The sequence below is a fragment of the Heptranchias perlo genome, chromosome 24, assembly GCF_035084215.1.
Source record: "Heptranchias perlo isolate sHepPer1 chromosome 24, sHepPer1.hap1, whole genome shotgun sequence".
Taxonomy (NCBI): domain Eukaryota; kingdom Metazoa; phylum Chordata; class Chondrichthyes; order Hexanchiformes; family Hexanchidae; genus Heptranchias; species Heptranchias perlo.
The window spans coordinates 9661426-9685126 of record NC_090348.1 but is presented as its reverse complement, the minus strand read 5'-3'; the positions used below and the strand labels follow the sequence as shown (position 1 = coordinate 9685126).

The 23701-nt window shown below is 43.0% G+C and overlaps 1 protein-coding gene across 1 annotated transcript in view; it reads left to right on the top strand.

Moving 5' to 3' along the window:
• pde3a (phosphodiesterase 3A, cGMP-inhibited) overlaps positions 1-23701 on the top strand; it is a 413169-nt gene that overhangs the window by 214207 nt on the left and 175261 nt on the right. Inside the window, exon 2 of the mRNA XM_068004733.1 lies at positions 19175-19225. Within this exon, the coding sequence (XP_067860834.1) occupies positions 19175-19225 (51 nt within the window). The remainder of the gene's footprint in view (positions 1-19174; positions 19226-23701) is intronic.

The following is a 23701-nucleotide window of genomic DNA, read 5'->3' as shown; positions in this document are numbered from 1 at the left end:
ATGTTACACCCTCATTCAAAACAGGGTGTAAGGATAAACCCGGCAACTACAGGCCAGTAAGTTTAACCTCGGTGGTGGGGAATCTTTTGGAAACGATAATCCGGGACAAAGTGTGGATTAATAAAGGAAAACCAGCACGGATTTGTGAAAGGCAAATCGTGTTTAACTAACTTGATTGAATTTTTTGATGAGGTAACAAAGAGGGTTGATGAGGGCAATGCGGCTGATGTTGTTTATATGGACTATCAAAAGGCATTTGATAAAGTGCCACATAATAGGCTTGTCAGCAAAATTGAAGCCCATGGAATAAAAGAGGCAGTGGCAGCATGGACACGAAATTGGCTAAATGACAGGAAACAGAGAGTAGTGGTGAACAGTTGTTTTTTGGACTGGAGGAAGGTATACAGTGGTGTTCCCCAGGGGTCGGTACTAGGATCACTGCTTGTTTTTATATATATCAATGACTTGGACTTGGGTGTACAGGGCACAATTTCAAAAATTGCAGATGACACAAAACTTGGAAGTGTAGTAAACAGTGAGGAGGATAGTAATAGACTTCAAGAGGACATAGACAGGCTGGTTGAATGGGTGGACACATGGCAGATGAAATTTAACGCACAGTAGTGCGAAGTGATTCATTTTGGCAGGAAGAATGAGATGGGGCAATATAAACCAAAGGGTACAATTCTAAAGAGGGTGCAGGAAGAGAGACCTGGGGGTATATGTGTACAAATCTTTGTAGGTGGCAGGACAGGTTGAGAAAGCAGTTAAAAAAGCATACGGGATCCTGGGATTTATAAATAGAGGCATAGAGTTTAAAAGCAAGGAAGTTATATTGAACCTTTATAAAACACTGGTTCGGCCACAACTGGAGTACTCTGTCCAATTCTGGGCACTGCACTTTAGGAAGGATGTGAAGGTCTTAGAGAGGGTGCAGAAAAGATTTACTAGAATGTTTCCAGGGATGAGGGACTTCAGTTACGTGGATAGACTGGAGAAGCTGGGGTTGTTGTCCTTAGAGCAGAGAAGGTTAAGAGGAGATTTGATAAAATGTTCAAAATCATGAAGGATTTAGATAAAGTAAATAAAGAGAAACTGTTCCCATTGGCGGAATGGTCGAGAACCAGAGGACACAGATTTAAGGTTATTGGCAAAAGAACCAAGGGTGACATGAGGAAAATCTTTTTTACGCAGCGAGTAGTTATGATCTGGAATGCACTGCCCGAACGGGTGGTGAAGGCAGATTCAATCGTGGCTTTCAAAAAGGAATTGGATAAATTCTTGAAGGGAAAAAAATTTCAGGGTTATGGGGAGAAAGCGGCGAAACGGGATTACTTGGATTGCTCTTACAAAAAAGCCAGTGTGGGCTCGATGGGCCGAATGGCCTCCTTCTGTGCTGTAACCATTCTGTGATTCTATGAGTCACTCAGCCTAACCATAAAATATCAGGACCTCCGCTTTGCATTTGTCCATCAAGCAACTAGTCAGACAAAGAATGGGTGCAGCATATCATTTGAGTCCCGTAATTGCTGGCCCATAACTGTGTGATACTATGTTAAAGGGCCTTACTACCTGAATAAAACATACTGCAAGATAACATGCAATATTGAAGACTGAATATCTCTAAATTGTTCATTTCAGTTGAAATGGTGGCAACAGCAGATTGATTGAGACTGGGTAGAGGAGGGAAATGGTACATGGCGGAGCGGGAGGAGTGTGGGCAACAGACAGAATAGTTCATCACAAAATGGGTTAACAAATTGTTTTACTCAGAATCAGTGTGCAACCAATCCCGGATGTCGGTCTTACTTAAATGGTCACCAATGAGGAATACATAAAATTAGCTGGAAGATGCTGTGTCTCTGAGGTCAAAGTTCAGCTGATGTTTGGTTCAATCTGATGACTGAAAATGCTGTGCAGGTTACAGATAAAAATGCCAGATCCTATGTTACTGCAGCAACAAATAATACTTATAATCTTTAATTATTCTACTCGTTAAATTGGTATTGAGTCCCTTGCATGTATAGCATGTAAACGTGCTTGTAAGAGCATTTCTGGAAGAAACAATAATTTATGTTTCCTACATTACAACAATGATTACACTTCAAAAGTATTTCATTGGCTGTAAAGCGCTCTGAGACGCCCTGAGGTCATGAAAGGTGCTATATAAATGCAAGTTCTTTAAGCATTGAATGAATAGTCACACTTACTAACCCATCAAGTTGGAACCTGAGCGTGTACATTGGATTGGGCTTACTGATTCTATGCCAGCTGGTGCATGTAAAAATGTTTGCAGGCATGCCAAATTTAGTGCAGTGACCTGGTTAATGTTGTGTACAAGCTGATGATATTACCATGGCATTTTCAGGAAAATAGCTTTGATGTGCAGGGCACAACAACCTTCAGTGCACAGAGGATTCTGTCTCAGTAAGGTTGACACATTCGTTATCTGTACATAAAATGCCAGCTTGACTTGGTTGGTTACATTAGCTTCTGAATCATGGGTTCAAGCCCCCACTCCAGGACTTGTGCACTTAATCTGATGTGGAGATGCCGGTCATGGACTGGGGTGGACAAATGTAAGGAATCTTACAACACCAGGTTATAGTCCAACAGTTTCATTTGAAAATCACAAGCTTCATCAGGTGACGAAGGAGATAATCTCTGAAAGCTTGTGATTTTCAAATAAAACTGTTGGACTATAACCTGGTGTTGTAAGATTCCTTACTTAATCTGATGGCAGAGGTGCTCCATCTTATGGATGAGATGTTAAACCAAGACTCCCATCTGCCTGTTCACGTGGGCATTGAAAATTCCTTAACGTTTTCAAAGAAGATCAGGGAGTTCTCCCAATGTCCTGGCCAGCATTCTTCTCTCAACCAGAACCAAGCTTTAACTGGTTCTTCATCTAATTGCTTTTTGTAGGATCCTGATGTGGACAAATTGCCTGTTGCATTTGCCTGCATAATGTTTCTCAGGGACATGATCGAGGTGTTATATAAAATTAAGCCTGTCTTTAAAAGAAGTAGCGTGGATTTTGAAATCTTGGTTAATTTGCTCTGCAACTGATATTACAATATACTGTTGGGAGAGAGGTGTAATTATTGGTTCCCACCAAATATGAAGGCTATAAAGCAGATATAATGACATTGCAACTCTAAGAATGCTAAATTGCTGCAAGATGTAAGTATTAACCAATTAACTAATTCAATATGTAATAATGTTTATAAATGTCAGTAGAGCTGTCCCACATACAACAATAGGGTTTTTGTTATAATGCTAATTTTGCCTGGCTGCCAAAACTAGTTATTTTTTGATGCTTTAAGCTGCAAACATTTTGCAGTAACATTGGTAAATAGAGCATTTCATACCTCATTTTTAATGGGCGGGTCCACCAGTCAGTGCACTGATCAACCAGTTACAATTCAGTGATTATTCATTTATTATTATTAGCCTTTGTCTGGATGGATCAATAACAATGGGTGCTTATTGAAATGGTAATTGATTCCTTGATTGGTGCCCAGTGTACACTTCTGCTGTTTGGAGGCATTCGTACTTACATTCAAGAGAGAACAATGAAGTGTTATTAATATGTGTAATGTTGCAGAAGAAGCAGATTAGGGGGTAGAGTTTCTGCCAGGTTGCGCCGGTTTTATTGGTGCAATCTGCCCAAACCAACGCAAAAGATCAAGAAAAATCATGGAAAATCAAGCGTAAGTTACATCAAGCGAGTTTCCGTGATCTTTAACACTGGTTCAAAAGTCACTGTGCCCGAAGCTGGCCATGCCCCAGGAGCGAAATAACGAGGATGACCAGTTTCCGCCAATTGCGGCCGTTCGAGGAGTGGTTTTCTTTGTCCCACTGGCACTAGTAGGCAAGTTTTAAACGTTTTTACATGTTAAAAATATTTAATTTACTAAGAAACTGACTAGTGTACACCAATTAAACTATTAAATGGTTCAGCATAGTTTTTATTAAGTCTGTTCAGTGATTTAAAATCTGCTTACTCACAAGTGGAGGATTGGACACTTTTATAAAAATACATATTTTTTGTGATAAACCCATTTTCGGCTGTATTCATTAAACTGCACCAGGTTACCACTCTGAATCTGCCCAAGTGCGCTGATTCATGGAAGATCTTACGTTTGTGATTATGCAAATGCATTTTAGTGGAAACTTGAACTGTAACCTAACCAGCGCAATTTCAAGCGCAGTTTGCGCCAAATTTGCTGATTGCGCCCAAAGCGGAAATTCTACCCCGGATCGTTTCTGATCTAGTTCAAATGTTTGTACAACAGGAAATGCAAACTAGAATGAAACCTGACCTTGGAGACAAGGCCTTTACAGATACAGGAGGAACACACCAGGCTTGCTCCAGCTCCCTTGACTTTAAGATAGAACCCAGCAACTTATTTTTGCTCAACCTGTTGTCTGACACATGTGAAAACCCATCACTGTGTTTAAGAATCTCCAAGCCAACCCGTTGAGAAATCCACATGGGTGGTGTTTGATGTAGAGTGCACACACTGTCTCCCTCTAGGGACACAGCCCACTTATCTAACTCCAGAGGCACAGTTTGGCAGTTCCAAGATTTAGAGAACTTTCAATTTTGTGCGTGAGTACTGCTGAAGTTGAACCAATTAAAATCACACGGCCTCTCAGCACAGGGCACCGGTAAATTTCCTGCTGCTTGTCCAGCTAAGACCATTCTACCCGTTAAAGTATCAGCTTGTATGGTTACTTGGAGCTAAGTGGGAAGGATCCCAATCCTAGAACTGTCCCTCCAAGTTCCATTGGTGAATCATCAACATGTGTTCTGGAGTACTGTGGACTAGCCTGGCTTAGGAATTGGATTCCCGAGTCTGCCACAGTAGATTGACCTCCTTCCAAGCTTCCATTACCAGGCACGCTACGTTGGAGCCACCTTGGACGCAGAAGGGTCCCTGCTCACCATAGAATTTGTGAGTGCATTACCAAATCTCCAAGGACACGCACCATCCCTCCTTTAGCAATGGCTCCACCAGGTGGAGGTGTGAGGGTTCAGCAGCGTCCGCTTGCTTCTCTGCAAACCAGTCATGGTAAACATCGAACCCTGGATATGTGGATGCATCTGGTCATAGCCGGCCTTATGGTAACTGTTGAAGTCTCAGAATTTCCTCATATGACACGCATAGTTTCAGCATTGTGGAAGGACCTCCATAGGGCAACTTGCATTGTGCTAGCTACCTTGCCATTCAAGACATCCCAATATGATGCCATGTTCCAGGTTTACTCATCACAAACTGCTTAATGCAGTTCTTCATGTCAGTGGCTTTGCCAATAAAGGTAGCTCAGCGATGAGGCTGATACTTCTTTTCAGTTGCTCGGTGATGCTGCAGCTCCCACTCTTTGCAATCATGTGGCCCTTTTGCCACAAGTCCACCTCGTAATTTGGTCCTGGATCTCACACACGGTTTGGAGAAAACTCTTACAGCATTTGCCTAGGAGTTCTGAATTGTGACGATTAGAGTGTTTTAGGAGCATATCTTATACGCCAGAAGCTTAACCTTCTCAGTACCCCTTGTATCTTCCAAACAATACTTTCAAGTTTCCCTCTTGATTGGTGAGATTGCATTTGGGGGAGCGCTGACCTCCATGTCCCACAGTTTAGCCCACGTTCACGATCGCAAGTAGAAGGCACTGGAGCCCGTGTGAATCCGTCATCTGTGAAGGGGGCACTTTTGTCCATAAGAGAGCCTGAGGCCATCCTATATGATGCCATCCAATGTATCTTTGATGAAGACATCGAATAGGTTGGGTGACAATGGACAACTTTGCCTCACTCACTACAATTTTGAGACAAGTAGGTTTCCAATTTACCCCTGTTTGCACCTTGGAGCTGGAATACAAATCACGGATTTGACCGTATATTCCTGTGGCTTCTTGATGAGGGCTTCAGGAAGCACTTAGGCCAAAGGCCTTCTGAAAATTAGTGCAAACAATACAAATGGGTTTCCTTGAGCCTTCAGATACTTTGTGGTCTTGTATAAAACCATAACCTGCCTTACACATTCTTCACGAGAGTGAAATCCAGCCTGTTCAAATTTGATTACTCTGAAAACCTCCAAAGCCATGGCAACCCAAAGAACAACCTCAAGAGTCACCAATGTCAGTGAAATTCCTCGATACTGTTTGGGGTTCACTAGGTCTTCTGTTTATTGAACAAACTACGCAAAAAAAACTTTATAAAAAGCATCTTACACTGAAATGATGCCTGTTTCCTCCTGTGGTTTTAGTATTTCCCGACTTCAGTTGAAGTAATTTGAATAATATCCATCCGTCCCGTACATCTGTATTCAAATGTGTGATTCTACAAGTGAAAGTTCACCCATTTTGTGAGTGACAAGGATCCTCAAAATATCCTGGCAGTGTTGTTCTCATTGTCCTCATCACACTTGTCTCAGTGATTGTAACCACTTCACCTCCTTTAAGATGCTCCTTAAAATTTATCTCTTTGACCAATTGTTTGGTCACTTGCTGTAATTTCTCCTTCTTTGGCTTGGTGTCATTTTATGTCTAATTATGCTCCTGTGTAGAGCCTTGGGACATTTTAGTATGTTAAAGGTGCTATATAAATGTGTTGTTGTTTGTTTGTTTGTTGTTGTTGTTGTGAGAGGTACTGGTTTCTGATGGGAAGAAAATGGAACAGGAACAGTAACTTCACCCAGTGCTTTGATTAGTCCTCTGGCTGGAGGTGGTGAGGCTTGTTGTTTTCTGAACTGGAACCACAGCTATAACACTTTCCTTTGTAAGTGTGTCTCTTGAGTGGACGTGCTATCTCCATGGAGGAGCAGTAGCTATTGTACTGCACTGATGAGCAACAGCCAGGTCAAATAATGACGTTTTTCCTTGGCTTTTGTAAATAGCATCACAATGAGCTGCGTGCTATTGAGCAAGTTCATTGATCTCATATAAAAACAGAAAATGCTGGAGAAGCTCAGCGAGTCAGGCAGCATCTGTGGAGAAAGAAACAGAGTTAACGTTTCAGGTCAAAGACCTATCGTCCAGCTCTGACGAAGGGTCATCGACCTGAAACATTAACTCTGTTTCTTTCTCTGCAGATGCTGCCTGACTTGCTGAGCTTCTCCAGCATTTTCTGTTTTTATTTCAGATTTCCAGCATCCGCAGTATTTTGCTTTTGTCATTGATCTCATGCTCCCTTCAAGCACGGGTCCCCACTAGGAGTGCAAGGTTACTTTCAAAAGGGAATTGGATCTCTACTTAAAAAGGAAAACTTTGCAGGGCTCTGGGGAAAGAGCAGGGGAGTGGTAGCTCTTTCAGAGAGCCCGCACAGGCACTGTGGGACAAATGGCCTTCTTGTGTGCTGTATGATTCTATGATTAGTGAGTTTATGCACATTGCCGCACTAAATAATACTTTATTGAGCTTTTTCTCATTTGGTTACTTTCTGACCAGATTAGTCTCCATCCAGCCACCAAGTATTTATTTAACTTAAGACTAAATTCTTTCGAGGGATGAGGGGTGAGGCATTTTGCTTTGGAGGGCATTTGGATACATATGTCCCACAATATCCCTGTTACTGTTTTTGGAGTGGTTCTAATTCAGGCTGTTTGTTTAACGGGACTCTTCCTCCACACACATTAATTGTGATGCGTTTGGAAGTTTATTCGAATCTCTTGTGAAAACTAAGGGTAGAATGCACAAAAAAAGCTTTTTTTGGCTGTCAGGAAGGACTCACGGCAAGTGCTGAAGCTCACCCATGAATAAAGAAATCTGCTGGTTTTTCTAGATGCAGGTTTTTGGCATCATAATAAATGTAAATTTAGTGTGGAAGATAATTGCACATTAGGGGCTCTGTCAATATTTCCATTTTATTATGTTGTGTACTTCACAATTACATTTTGAATCTGATATCAACCTTCCATTATCTGATTAGGCAAAGCTCCAGATGCCTCAGGGTTATCTGTGACAAGTAAGTAGAGTTTTGTAACACAAGTAAACCTTGTTTGTACTTGCAGCTGAAATATGGCAAACAGTGCACGAGTACCGCTTCAGATAATGAAAACCAAAGTAAGCGGTCTGTGCTCACTGATGCAACTTGTCCATGTGTAGGAAAAATTGATGGACATTCATCTTAACAGTGGTGCCCAAGGCAAAGTTAGAAGTATATCTGTAATGTTGATTACTGTTCATGTGTAGAGAAACGCATTGAGTTGTTTTAGTAGTCCAAATGGACCAACCCTTTTAGACTTTTGAAAGGCCTTGAAGAAATGCAACAAGTAAGTTGTTGTATAGTCACAACAGCTCATTGGATAGTTAGGGCGACCGTAAGTAACTCTCTTGATAGTCCATCAATTCTTTAGATCATAGAATCATACAGCACAGAAGGAGGCCATTTGGCCCATCATGCCTGTGCCGGTTCTTTGAAAGAGTGATCCAATTAATCCCACTCCCCTGCTCTTTATTCACAGCCCTGCACATTTTTCCTTTTCAAGTATTTATCCAATTCCCATTTGAAAGTTATTATTGAATCTGCTTCCACCACCCTTTCAGGCAGCAATTCCAGATCATTACAACTCGCTGCGTAAATTTTTTTCCCCTGATTTCCCCCCTGGATTTTTTGCCACGAAAAATGCTTAAAACTCCAAATGACTAGAGTTATCCTTTCTACTCCTGTATATTGCTATAAATGTTAACACCCATGTATATTATTAGATAAATTCTAGAGTCAAACATTTAGATTTTGGAGGGCACAAAATATGAGTGTGACACCAAATCATACTAGACTGGTGTGAAGCCTCGCTAGACCAAGTTTGCATTCCCCCTCCTACAGTTCACCAAATTATACAGATACATGCCTCCCTACTAGACGACCGTGGATTGATAGATTACCCATCAGTCTTAGAAAGACCATGACCAACAAGACTGCCTTAGAAATGTCACTAGTTGCTCGTATGTGCCTTCTCACTGTACAATATGTCCAGGAAAACCACCCCTTACTAGATCGGCGTCCCTTCCTAACTGGACCTGAAGTTATTAGTTATTTTCGTCACTTTCTGCCCTTCCTTCCCAAAGGCAGTCACTCATGCTGGAGATCTGTGGGTTCCAGCCAGCTTCTAGTAATGCACCCAAGTAGACATTCTTCACGGCAAGCCTAAGCAGTGTCTACACCTGAACATTTTCCATTGGATAGAGATCAGGAGCCTGCCTATCTTATCTTCCAAAGTACAGCATGACGCAATATCATATAAGCACAACAAAATTAATTAGACTTGGAAGGAGAGGAAAATGAACTACCTGTGAAAGGACCCTCATTACCATAATGTTTAGTCATGGTTGTGAGGACTTTGGGTATTTTCAGCATCTCAACACTGCGTTGCATGTTTCACCCTGTAGTATTAGACAGTGTATATTTGTGCTAAATCTTGGTGGCAGGGTTTATATGTCTTTTCAAGATCACAGGGTTGGTTTGGGTGAAGGAGGTGCTTTAGCCCATGTCACATGATCCTTTCAGAACACCAACCCTGCCATCTCCCCGTTACAGTATCTAGCTGTTTCCAGAACGAGTCCGGTGATCTGGCCTCAATCACTTGTCCTGGCAACTCACTCCAGCTGTTAATCACCCTCTGTGTAAAGAAATATTTCCTGATATCTGTCCTAAATTTGCCTGAACTTTTTTTTATTCGTTCATGGGATGTGGGCATCACTGGCGAGGTCGGCATTTATTGCTCATCCCTAATTGCCCTTGAGAAGGTGGTGGTGAGCCGCCTTCTTGAACCGCTGCAGTCCATGTGGTGAAGGTTCTCCCACAGTGCTGTTAGGAAGGGAGTTCCAGGATTTTGACCCAGCGACGATGAAGGAACGGCGATATATTTCCAAGTCGGGATGGTGTGTGACTTGGAGGGGAACGTGCAGGTGGTGTTGTTCCCATGTACCTGCTGCTCTTGCCCTTCTAGGTGGTGGAGGTCGCGGGTTTGGGAGGTGCTGTCGAAGAAGCCTTGGCGAGTTGCTGCAGTGCATCCTGTGGATGGTACACACTGCAGCCACTGTGCGCCGGTGGTGAAGGGAATGAATGTTTAGGGTGGTGGACGGGGTGCCAATCAAGCAGGCTGCTTTGTCCTGGATGGTGTCGAGCTTCTTGAGTGTTGTTGGAGCTGCACTCATCCAGGCAAGTGGAGAGTATTCCATCACACTCCTGACTTGTGCCTTGTAGATGGTGGAAAAGCTTTGGGGAGTCAGGAGGTGAGTCACTCGCCGCAGAATACCTAGCCTCTGACCTGCACTTGTAGCCACAGTATTTATATGGCTGGTCACCTGAGGAAGGAGGTAGCCTCCGAAAGCTTGTGAATTTAAAATAAACTTGCTGGACTATAACTTGGTGTTGTAAAATTGTTTACAATTGTTGGAGATGGTCATTGCCTGGCATTGTCTGGCGTGAATGTTACTTGCCACTTATGAGCCCAAGCCTGGATGTTGTCCAGGTCTTGTTGCATGCGGGCTCGGACTGCTTCATTATCTGAGGGGTTGCGAATGGAACTGAACTTGTAACTTGGCTTGCCACACAAATATATCTCCTACATTCTGTATTGTGTTATAAATATCTTGTATAAGGACCTCACTAAGACATCTTTTTTGAGGCTGGAGTCTCCTAGTTCATGAATTCAATCCTAGTAGATCTTCTCATTGGCACAGGAGAATGGCCTAGTGGCTCTTGTTTACACTACTCTGCATCTTCGGGCCATTTTCTGCCGCAGTGACCTGAACTGTGCGCAGTACACCTGGTGCTGTCTGAAGAGGGCGCTGTCCAGCTTCAGCGTGATATCTGGGCATTTAAACTCGAATGATTTGGAAATATAACTCAGCATCCAATTTATTTGTCTATTGCCGCCCAACATTGTTTGAACTTGGTGAGCGATGAGTCAACTATCACCCCCAGCCTCTTTTGACTTGCCCCTTGGCGAGTTCTGTCCCAAACGAGTGTCCTTTACTCCTTTTTTCTATTTTTTAACTTCATTTGACACTGATAAACTCATGTCCAAACCCTGCCAATGTCTTTGTAAAATCATGGCTGCCTTCTGAGACTCCACACAGGTCAGGCTTATGGGTCTGTAATTGTCAGCTACGACTGCCGTTGAATAAGAGAACTGCATTTGTCTGCTTCCAGCCTGTCTGAACCTCCCCAATGTTGATTGACTCCCTCAAAATGACACAATCCTCCGACATTGTCTTTCCAATTACCCTGGGTTATAGTCGTACACCACAGGGGATTTGTTAGTTTTCAGCCCCTTGAGCCTATTCAGAACAACTGCTTCACTAACGTCAAAGTCTATGTTTGATGTTGGTTTATGATCACTGTCTTCCTGGTTTTAAAAAATATCCTCCAAGCAGTAGTCCTTTAACATCTGTACCATCTCCTGTTCACCGTGGTGCTCAACTCTGTTTGGGTCTCTCAAGAATACCCTTTTCTGTTAATACTGTAAGATTTTTTTTTTGCATTGGGATTTGCAGCTGCTGCTTTCCAGTTCTCTCTTTGCACCTCTAATCTCTGTTTTGACCTGCTGCTGTGTGATCTTGAACTAGGCTGAACTTCACCTTGGGGAGGCCAATAGCACCAGCCAGCATCTGGAGGTTTGCTAGGTCACACCGTGTACGTGCAGTGTTTCATGTGCTCGTGCACACCACAAGTCGCTTTGTGTACCTACAGCAGAAGGAAGAGCAACTGTGCCAGACTACTGAACCTTATTTTCATAGATAAATAACTTTGTTTTTTGTAGAATTTCCTAGTGTTCCTACTGCTGGATTTGTACCACTTCTCTGTGGAGCACTCCCATCTTAAAATGGCTTGAATGAAGTTAAGGAAAAAGCAAAAAAAAAGAAACTTTTTGCTTATAAAGGGTTCATGAAAGGCCCAAACATGAGAAACTTGAGGAGGGGGTGAGGTGCAAAATAAAAATGAGAAGTAATTATCGAACATCTGGTCCAAACGGTATGACGGTCATTTTTGTTGCTTCTGGGCGAAATTTCATGCTATTCTCTTCGTAAAACCTGTCCCAAAAGTTTAATATGGAGACTGCAGTTGATACAAACAAGAGCTCTTGCAAGAGGTAAATGTCATAATAGTTTCATTTCATGGTAACCTCAGTTAATCATAGCTGCAATCTCCAAACCAATTTCAGGTCAGAACTGAGGTAAGCCAAAAAGAGTTTTCTGGGACATAGCGACCGTCAGCAGGTATCTCTCCGAAGCAGGAGGAGAGGGCAGCGTGGAGAGCATAAAAGGCCCACCACTCATACAGAACAATGCCAGGTGGTGGACGTGCTGCTGCAGAGTCTGCTACCTGGGCACGACGGAGAAGCAGTGCACGAGGCAGTTCAGGCTCAGCAGGGAGGCTGTGACTGAGGTGTGATTCCTGGTATACAAAGACCTGCAAGGGCAGTCAGCTCTCAGCACTGCGTCACCAGTGGCAACGGAGGACACCACTGCCCTCAACTTCTTTGCCATGGGGATCATCCCAGATGCTTACAGGAGTCAGTCACTTCTCTCTGTGCACTGCCACATTAAAGAGGCAACTGAAGCTCGATGTGGCCATGCACATATCCTTCAGGACTGACTGACTGCTAGCAGCAGAAGCAACTGGTTAGTGGCTTTCCCAAGGTACAGACTGCATCATTGGCTGTAAGCATTCAAGTGCTTACCAACAATCTCATGACACACATAAATGAGATGGCGATTGTGTCATCAACTTGCAAATGGTAGACAGTATCCACTGGAAAATGATGCACTTCAGTGCATGTTTCATGGGGATAGGCGAGGGGAATAGGGGAAGAGCATGAGAACAAGGTGACTGATGTTACCACTGGGTAATGGAACTGTTTCCTTCCTCTTGCATTTACTGCCAGGACTAAGCACTCCCAGGTTCGATAGAAGTCGATACAGAATAAAACTCCCTTTGAACTATCTCAATCTTACTGCAGCACCATGAGCAAGATTGTACAGGATTTTGGCAAGTTAAGTGCAAGTCTTTCCTTTTAGTTTTGTGGTGTTGAGTTGTGCCCACAAGAAGCTTGGTTCAAACAACCTAAGCTCTTTTCATTTAGGACTTTTACACCCAGCAGAGAGAAGAGACTGGCATTCCATTAGTCTGGGCTAGATTCAGAGCCAAGGCCCAAGTTGAAAGGACAATGAGAAAGTTTCACTGTACGACTCAGTCCCTCCTCATTCCTCCTTTTATGGTGAATTTGAAAAGAGATTTAAACTGTAAAGATTGTGATTCCTGTTTAGAAACATAGAAACATAGAAAATAGGAGCAAGAGTAGGCCATTCGGCCCTTCGGGCCTGCTCCGCTGTTCAAAACGATCATGGCTGATCGTCTAACTCAGTACCCTGTTCCCGCTTTTTCCTCATATCCCTTGATCCCTTTAGCATTAAGAAACATAACTAACTCCTTCTTGAATACATCTAATGACTTGGCCTCCACTGCCTTCTGTGGTAGAGAATTCCACAGGTTCACCACCCTCTGAGTGAAGAAATTTCTCCTCATCTCGGTTCTAAATGGCATACCCCATATCCTGAGACTGTAACCCCTGGTTCTGGACTCCCCAGCCATCAGGAACATCCTCCCTGCATCTAGTCTGTCTAGTTTGAAATCCTTTTGCTTTCATCACATTATTTTGGCATCTTTCCCATTGCCCCTTCAACTGTGTTTTCATTTTTATTCAACTGTGTAAAAAAAAAAGTTCTCCATTCCTTGACTTCGCTAAATTTTGGAGCATTTGTGCTCGATTCATACTTACTGACATTGGCAGAGAACCAAATGTACCAACCCAGAGCTTGCACCTGTGTTGGGGCAGTTTGGGCCAAGGTTTGATCAGTGGGAAATCTCATGGGTCACTGAAACGATTATTCACCAGGTGTGCAGTTGGTTTTGTGGCTCTTTGCGCCCATTAGACAGGCTGTATTGTGGCCTTAAGGAGTTAAACCTGATGAATATTGTCACACCAGTCTATACCAGCCAGAGGCTGCATGCAGAATGCCAACGGAACTTAAGAAATTATACTTACATTTGGATATTTAATGGAAATTCTCAGTAAGTGAAGGAATGAAGCAGCCCACCACTACTTAAATATTTTCCTAAAAACCATCATGAATGTCTTGCAAAGTAATATACATCCTAAAACTTAGGCCCATCATTTGGAACCACTTAAAGGGACACTGTCTTTGTGAAAAAGTGCCTGGCAAACTCTTTCTGTTTGACATGTCTGTGCTGAGGAATTAAACTATGTTTTTTTGCAGCCAGAATCTCTGCATCAAGTACTCCCAGCACAAGTGTAGCATGGATTGTATGAAGAGCAAAGTGCTCACTCCTCTGTGCCAACAATGTGTCTTAACAAGCGCTGAAAGGCACCCTTTTCCTTCACAGAAATGACATTTTGTTTTCTACACCAGCCATTGTTATTGTGATTGCTCTGGGTGAAGGTGGTAAAGGCAAGTGGCCGGTGATACATGGGCAGATTTGTCATGTGGATTCTTTTTCACAGGAATTGGATTGAGACTCTCCAAGCTCAATTGATTTTTGTTTTTATATATCTCAGCATGTGGATGTCACCAGCAAGTTGGTGGTGGGTTGCCTCCTTCTTTGTAATAGTGTGATACAACTGAGTGGCTTGCTAGGCCACTTCAGAGGGCAGTCAAGAGTCAACCATGTTGGTGTGGGACTGGAGTCACATATAGGCCAGACTGGGGAAGGACGGCAGGTTTCCTTCCCTAAAGGGCATTAATGAACCAGTTGTTTTTTTATGACATGGTCACTTTTGCTGATGCCAGCTATTTTATTTCCAGATTTTTCAAACTGAATTCAAATTCTCAAACTGCTTTTATTTAGATCCCATACATACGTGATATACTATATAGTGACTTTAGATATGCAATGGCCAGATACTATCCATTCCATGCCTTTCCCATATTGTAGTGAACCTATCCAATAATAAAGGAGTTGCCTATGGAAAACAGGTGTAGCTTGTAAGAGAAAGCATGTAGTGATATTAAACTGGAAAGAGATATTCCGTTCATTCAGCATACTAGAGCAAAGAGTGAAACTGCATTGATAGTAACAGCTTCTCTTGGTAAGCCGGTCATAAGTAATTTGTTTTTTTAATGGGAGGTAAAGGATTGATTTTGAATCCTTGTGTATGTGTGACTAGTTCTGAGTCATAGAGAAGACATAAGTGTACAACAAGGTTTCATGTTAATGGCTGAATTCGAATAATCATTCTTTTAGAATGTGAAGGAAGAATTCTCTGAGTTAGCAATAGTTACATCTAGGCCAGAGGATAATCGTAGGAAGTAACAAGTTGTCCTTCATGACTCGGTAGCATAGCTTGCAGTGAAAGAATTCAGTAGCATCACAGGTGGATCATCTGGTCATTATTACATTGCAGTTTGTGGGACCTTGCTGTGTGCAAATTGACTGCTGCGTTTCCTACATTACCACAATGCCTACATATCAAAGGTACTTTATATTGGCTGTAAAACTCTTTGGGACATCCTGAGGTTGTGAAAGGTGCTGTATAAATGCTAGTTCTTTCTTTCTTTAAAATGTAATGGCCCTGGTATTCCACAGAGGTTCTGCTTTCTCCTGCTGTTAGTCCAGTGGGAGATAAGAGGGACCCCCAGGGAAATGGCTTAAATGTTTACGCCCGTCTCCAGCCAAGAGTTGCGGCAGGGGACAAGTAGAACCCGTGCAGAATTTCAGGGCCACTATCTTCAGTGATCCTGACAGCTGAGCTCAAAGGGAGTATGAGTCGAGAAACCGGGGCTGCAGTGCTGCAGTCCTATCTCCGACTCGCACTCCCTTTGAACACGGCTCCTCACTAGGAGATTTACCCTGTAGTGAGTGCATGTTGCAGTTGCTTCCTAGTCCAGGTGGGTTCATGTGGCTAGCGTTTAACCTTCTGATTTTTTTTTTGGTCTAAGCTTTGGAGGATGACTGCACACTGGCATCTTTTGTCAGGGAGCAGATGGATTAGTCTGTTTACCGACACAAGGAAGTTCCTTCTGTAATCTGTCTGAAGCAAAGTGAAAGTGTGTAAGGAAATAGTTCCCAGCTTCATCACCAATGTTGGCTTGGTGCAGTCCGGTTTTAGGGAGGTATTAGAGAAAGCAAGAGGTGAATGAAAGGAGTAGCATGCCCAAGAAGGTCAAGATGGGGATAGTCCCAACACCTGGTAAATGAGCCCGGTATTAGTGTGATGTATGTTAAGGATGCAATGTTCCTGAGTAAACAGAAGGCCTGTTGCAACACTAGGACACCATTGCATCACCAAACACATCTGCAAAAAAAAATGTACCATTGGAAATAATGAAACATAAAACATTGGATTGAAATGCAAAACCCATATTACAAAAGAATTGGCACATCATGTTCGCAGCAGCCACAGTGCAGATTGTCCCAAGTGGGCAATGTGGCAGCATGACAGCAGACCATTTGGAACAGGCTGTTCCCAAGCTTCTCGGAACTGCCTTCCCTAAAACTCACTGTTGAGGCGATAAAGCTTTTACAAAAGAATGGCCACCTTATCAAAGTGACAGTCTCTGGCCTAGGGCTGAGATTTCCACCTTCACCAAAACGTGGTGGAATTGGTGGTGAAAATGAAAGTGGGGAAGATTTTCCCCTTTTTGAACCCATCGGCATTGGATCACCTGGGCGCAGAAATACAGGACAATTGGGTGGATAGGAACGCACACGCCTAATGGAGCCCGCCCGATAATTCGAATAAATGGAAAATCGAGCAGCATCCCTTGTGGGCATGCACTCCTCCCCATTTGTTTAATTGATCTTCGCTGCCCCTGGGCCATTCTATGCCCCTGAGCTATCCAATACCCACAGGTTCAAAAACAGGAAAGTTTGCCCCTATTTGCACTAAGTGCTTCTCTGAGGAATTAATGGACCGTTGTAGTAGCACCACTGCCCGAGATACTTCATGTGCTTGTAATCTACGCTCCTGCACCGCCTCTTCCAGGACTAGCAAGAGCAGTCCAGCAATGGTCACTATACACACACACCGGAAGATGGTAGGGGAGGGGACAACATTTTCAGCTGATTAAGGCCAATTGTGGTAAACTTGGGCACTACTATGCATTAGAGACTCTTTGAAAAGTATTTACCTCCAAAGTCAGCAAAGATTGTGTGTTGTCAGCATAGCAGTCACAGAAGTGCATACTGCAGAAGAAATTCTTTGCTCCACCATCATGCACTTCTGTTGTCCCATCTTGCCCAGAACACTGACTCTTGTAGTAATAGAACCCTCCCTGGGGTAGTTCACACACTTTTTGTGTCCTTGTCTTTTCCAGTGTGTGTGTATAGTGACCATTGCTGGACTGCTCTTGCTAGTACTGGAAGAGGCGGTGCAGGAGCGTAGATTACAAGCACATGAAGTATCTCGGGCAGTGGTGCTACTACAACAGAGTTAGCTTCTTGGACATGATGTGCTTCAGTAGAGAGAGTGTTACTGAAATGTGCCAGCTGGACATCAGATTTGCATGGACAGTCTACTATCTGTATTACCAGACAGCCACAGCAGACGTCACTGCACTCGGCCAGTTTGCTGTTTATTGCTGTAGTAAGGGGATCATTTAAGACCTGTATCGCACCCAGCTACATCTACTTCAGCAGCAACACAGGAAACAACAAGAAGTTTTCCAAGTTAGTGCCTTTCCGAAAGCATAGGGCATCATTGACGGTACACAAGTAAACATTCGTGGAATCACCATCAACACGGTTCGATCAGTTTGCAAAGAGTTTGCAACTCTGCTAGAAAAGAATGCACATTTCCCAGATAGTGATCAAATATTGACTAAGCTCTTTGAAGTAGGAAGTATGGCTCCTTGGAGATATGGATTATGTAGCACTTGTGGCTGGTTGTGCCGCTAACTGGCGAGCTGCATGGGATAAAGACGCCTCATTTCTTATTTCTGAGATGAACCCTGATGGATGCACATTACTATGTTACAACAGTGATTACACTTCAAAAAGTACTTCATTGGCTGTAAAGTGCTTTGGGAGGCTCTGAGGTCATGAAAGGCGCTATATAAATACAAGTCTTTCTTTTTTATTTATTCCCTAACGCCCTTACTGTGTATTTATTGCTGATCTATTGTAAGGGCTATCAGTAGGCTCACTAAATCGAATCTGATCTGGGCTTGCAATAAGTTCCAGGTTAGTGTCCAACCTGTTTGACAAAAGCATTTGTTCACATATCGGAAAGATCTATATTAGGGTAGGTGTTTTATAGCACTGTCTCTGGGACAAGTTAGGCTGGAATGAAAAGATTTATGCAGAGAATAATGGCTAACTGACAGTGATCATGATTGCAAGGCTGTAATCTCATCAATGCATTTAGATGATGATGTTGTAAGTAACCTTTATCTGACCCCAAACTCCAACATAAAAATACAGTCTGACATTGCTTCAGGGTATTTTTTTATATGATTTGTACTGCAAAGTTCAGAGGGTTGTTTATGCAGTATAGGTTCATTCTTCTTTAACAGGCAGCTGATTAAACAGGGTCTGCTGTTGTCTGGTACCCTCAGTTTGAATGTAATGATATTCAAAGGGAATCATTAAAGATTGTGTCTTGATCACCGTAACATTACCAAATTACTGGCAAACCATCAAGGGGCAAATTTGCCTCTCACCGTGTGTAAAGGATCAGCTGAATGCAGCTCAAGGAGGAAAATTAGACTGGAAGGATTGAATGGCTGTAACAGAGCCTTCCCTATTTTCCAGTACCCATGTAATCAACATGCCTTCCCTATTTTCCAGTATCCATGTGATTAACATGCCTTCCCATTTTCCAGTACCCATGTAATGAACATGTAATGAGCTCATATGACATTCCTCTGCCTGCTATTTTAATGCAGGCCTGAACCTCTTTGTTTCAAATGGGTTAACGGCGCCAATAAAATAATGGATTGAGGAATGTCACATGAATGTCCTCCAAGACAGTGCCATCGTGACAACAATGCCTTCAAGCAGAAATATGTCAAATCTTTATTGTGCCAATCTAAATTTGTGACCACTGTAACTGGTAGATAGCAGCTCTGTGGCTCTAAGGTACTTGTGTGTAAAGTAGTACCGTTTTCCTGCTGCTAAGCATCTGTTTTTTTGTTCTTTCAGATTCTGACACACTCTGAATGGGATCATAAGCGTGGCTTCAGAGGATCACAGGTCAGTGTCCATAGCAACCTACACACCAACAGGGCAAATAGCCCGACCTGCTTTAACTTTCATTTCAGACCATCCAAACGAATAATTCAGAAACAAAACTCCATTTGAGGGCAAATTTTATTTCATAGTTGTTTCAGCTCCTTGCATTGCTGTATAAATGTTTTTTGATCCAGTGCCCCAACTAACTCCTACATGATGTAGTAATTACAAGTAATTTTCTAGTGTTGGTGGCACCACTAATTATCTTAGGCATTTTTATGTGGAATTTTGCTCTTGTATTAATGCTTCTCTATAATAGCCACAGTGAGTGTTCCAGGACTTTCTACTGCTCATTTTATGTGGATTAAAAGCCAGACAAGTACATAACTTGACCTTACCAGCTCAATCACTGAATATGTTTGTTCCAATCATGTTATACGGGGCTACAGTCATCATTCAGAATTGAGAGGTGATTTTGGTCTTTGCTGCAGGAACTTCTGAGCAGTCACTTCAGTTTATTCTGTGCCCAGTACATTGCCGCATCTAGCATCTCACTCTGTAGTTACTGATTTATTGTTACGTGTGAATCGGAACTCATTAAGAAGGCCCTTGTCTTAATACCTCAGCTATGGGAAGTGATTCATCTTACATCAGTGTAATCAAGGCCTGGGTGTAGACTGGTTCAGTATTCTGTGCCTGTCACTTCAGCAGGAGTTATTCTGGTTAGTACTTGTGTACAGAAGGTATAGGTATATAAAAGCTGGACTCCTAAATCAAGTTGTTTCTCCCCTCTCTTACCACCCCCCCCCCCAAAAAAAAAAGTTAAAACCCCTGCAAAGATAACTTTTAATTGTAGTTACATTCGGGAAACCATGCAGTGAATAATAAGCTCTCAGCAAAAGAAAAACAATTTTCCTTCTGTAACTTTATTGAAAAGAAAAATACACATAAGAACATAAGAAATAGGAGCAGGAGTAGGCCATACGGTCCCTCGAGCCTGCTCCACTATTCAGTAAGATCATGGCTGATCTTCTACTTCAACTCCACTTTCCTGCCTATCTCCATATCCCTTGATTCCCTTAGAGTCCAAATATCTATCGATCTCAGTCTTCAATAAACTCAACGACTGAGCATCCACAGCCCTCTGGGGTTGAGAATTCCAAAGATTCACAACCCTTTAAGTGAAGAAATTTTTCCTCATCTTGGTCCTAAATGGCCGACCCCTTATCTTGGGACTGTGACCCTTAGTCCTAGACTCTCCACCCGGGGAAACAGCCTCTCAGCATCTAGTCTGTCAAGCCCTCTAAGAATTTTATATGTTTCAGCGACATTACCTCTCGTTCTTCTAAACTCCAGAGAATATAGTCCCATTCTACTTAATCTCTCCTCATAGGACAACCCTGTCATCCCAGGAATCAATCTGGTGAACCTTCATTGCACCCCCTCTAAGGCAAGTATATCCTTCTTTAGGTAAGGAGACCAAAACTGTACACACTACTTCAGGTGTGGTCTCACCAGAGCCCTATATAATTGCAGCAAGACTTCCTTACTCTTATAATCCAACCCCCTTGCAATATAGGCTAACATACCAATTGCCTTCCAAATTGCTTGCTGTACCTGCATGTTAACTTTCTGTGATTAGTGTACAAGGACACCCAAATCCCTCTGACTACCAACATTTGGTATCAACATTTGCCAGATGGTCTGGTACTGAGGTGCCTTCTTACCAGAAAGCAGAAGCAAGTAATAGAGTTCTGGCCCATCAAACCCGCGACCTCCACCACCTAGATGGGCACGGGCAACAAGTGCAAGGGAACACCGTCACCTCCAAGTTCCACTCCAAGTCACACACCATCTTAACTTGGACATATATAACCTTGCTTCATCGTCACTGGGTCAAAATCCTGGACTCCCTACCCAACAGCACTGTGGGAGCACCTTCACCACATTGACTGCAACGATTCAAGAAGAAGCTTCACCATCACCTTCTCAAGGGCAACTAGGGAGGGGCAATAAATGCCGGCCTTTCCAGCAACGCCCAAATCCCAAGAATGAATTTTTAAAAAGCTTGGATCTGAGGTGCCAGACAGATCATTATGTTTTTAATCAGACAGTCAATCCTTACTACCATCTATGTTGTTGGAGATGCAGCATTTTTTTTAAGTTCCTAAATAATGAGGCCTAGTTTAACCTGCACCCATGAGTCTAATATTCACTGCAGTAACTGAAGTAGTCCAGGTTTCTGCAGGTGTACCTCTGGTGTCACTTTATAATTACCCATGTAAAGCTGCTTATGGCACTCACTTCGCAAAGTGCCCTTGACTGATTTGTTTGCAACATCTGTGACTTGCGGTTGACTGGTCATCCTTCCTGATATTATGTCCATCCATTAGCAGTAACTCAGTGACATATGAGCCCCTTCGCTGCAAATGCTAAAGGACCATAGAAAGCAGCCATTGTTGGACGAAAGCATTTACATAGCAAAACACCAGCCTTCAATTCCATACACTTCTTATCCACTTCTTTTCCCGGGACCATATATGTATGTCAGGTAGAATTTCATCCTTGGGTAGTCATTCACTATCACCATCTGTCATGGCTGCCAGCATTATTGTAAATCACCGTTTATCATTGCCTGTTTGAATGAATAAAGGCTCCCCATTCATTCATCAAGGTGTTGCTAAGCATATGGTAATACTCAGGAGTTCCGACTGCATTGCTCACTTGACCTACCAGATACTCATACTGATGTAATGCCAGTACTTTATTAGGTTTTTCTTATGGTCATACAGCAAGTGCTGGTTGATTGTTGAATGACATGTAAGGGCAAGGCTGGATGGCATCTATTTTAATGCAAGGAGTCTTGCGAATAAGGTGGATGAACTGAAGGTGTTGATAAACACATGGGAGTATGATATTGTTGCTGTCACAGGGACATGGTTGAGGGAGGGGCAAGACTGGCAGCTCAATATTCCGGGGTACAGAATCTTCAGGCGAGACAGAGGGGGAGGTATAAGAGGAGGGGGGGGTCGCAATATTAATTAAAGAATCAATTACTGCCATAAGGAGGGATGATATATTAGCAGGTTCCTCTAATGAGGCCATATGGGTGGAGCTTAAAAACAAAAAGGGGGCAAGCACTTTGATGGGAGTGTACTATAGGCCCCCAAACAGTCAGGGGGAGATAGAGGAACAGATATGTAGGCAAATCTCAGAAAATTGTGCAAATAATAGGGTAATAATAGTGGGGGATTTCAACTTCCCCAATATTAACTGGGATACTCAGAGTGTAAAAGGCTTAGAGGGTACAAAATTCTTAACGTGCATCCAGGAGAGCTTTTTGAGCCAGCATGTCGAAAGTCCTACAAGAGAGGGCGCGGTACTGGACCTAATTCTAGGGAATGTGGCCGGCCAAGTGGAAGAAGTGCTAGTAGGTGAGCACTTTGGTGAGAGTGACCATAATTCGGTGAGATTTAAGGTGGTCATGGAAAAGGACAGGGAGGGGCCGGAAATAAAGGTTCTAAATTGGGGGAAGGCCGATTTTAATAGGATAAGGCAGGATCTGGCCAAAATGGACTGGGATCAGCTGCTTGTAGGAAAATCCTCATCGGAGCAATGGGAGTCTTTCAGAAGGGAGATTGAGACCATACAATGGCAACATGTTCCCGTAAAGGTCAAGGGTGGTTCCAAGAACTCCAGGGAACCTTGGATGTCAGGGGATATACGAGAATGGATTAGGAAAAAAAGGAGGGCTTTTGGCAGATACAAAAGGCTAAAGACGGAGGAAGCCCTAGAGGAGTACAAAAAGTGCAGGGGGATACTTAAAAAAGAAATTAGGAGATCAAGGAGGGGCCATGAAATAACACTGGCGAGCAAAATAAAGGAAAATCCTAAGATGTTTTATAAGTATATTAAGGGTAAGAGGATAACTAGGGAAAAAATAGGGCCCATTAGGGACAAAAATGGCAATCTGTGTGTGGAGCCGGCAGATGTAGGAGGGGTTCTAAATGAATTTTTTGCATCTGTTTTCACTATGGAGAAGGACGATGTAGACATTGAAATATGGCAGGGGGACTGTGATATACTCGAACATATTAACATCGAGCGGGAGGAGGTATTGGCGGTTTTAGCAGGCCTAAAAATGGATAAATCCCCAGGCCCGGACGAGATGTATCCCAGGCTACTGTGTGAGGCAAAGGAGGAGATTGCGGGGGCTCTAACACATATATTCAGAACCTCTCTGGCCACAGGGGATGTGCCAGAGGACTGGAGAACCGCTAATGTAGTACCATTATTCAAGAAGGGGAGTAGGGAAAAACCGGGGAACTACAGGCCAGTGAGCCTAACATCAGTGGTAGGAAAATTATTGGAAAAAATTCTGAAGGACAAAATTAGTCTCCACTTGGAGAAGCAAGGATTAATCAGGGATAGTCAACATGGCTTTGTCAAGGGAAGATCATGTCTGACTAATTTGATTGAATTTTTTGAGGGGGTGAC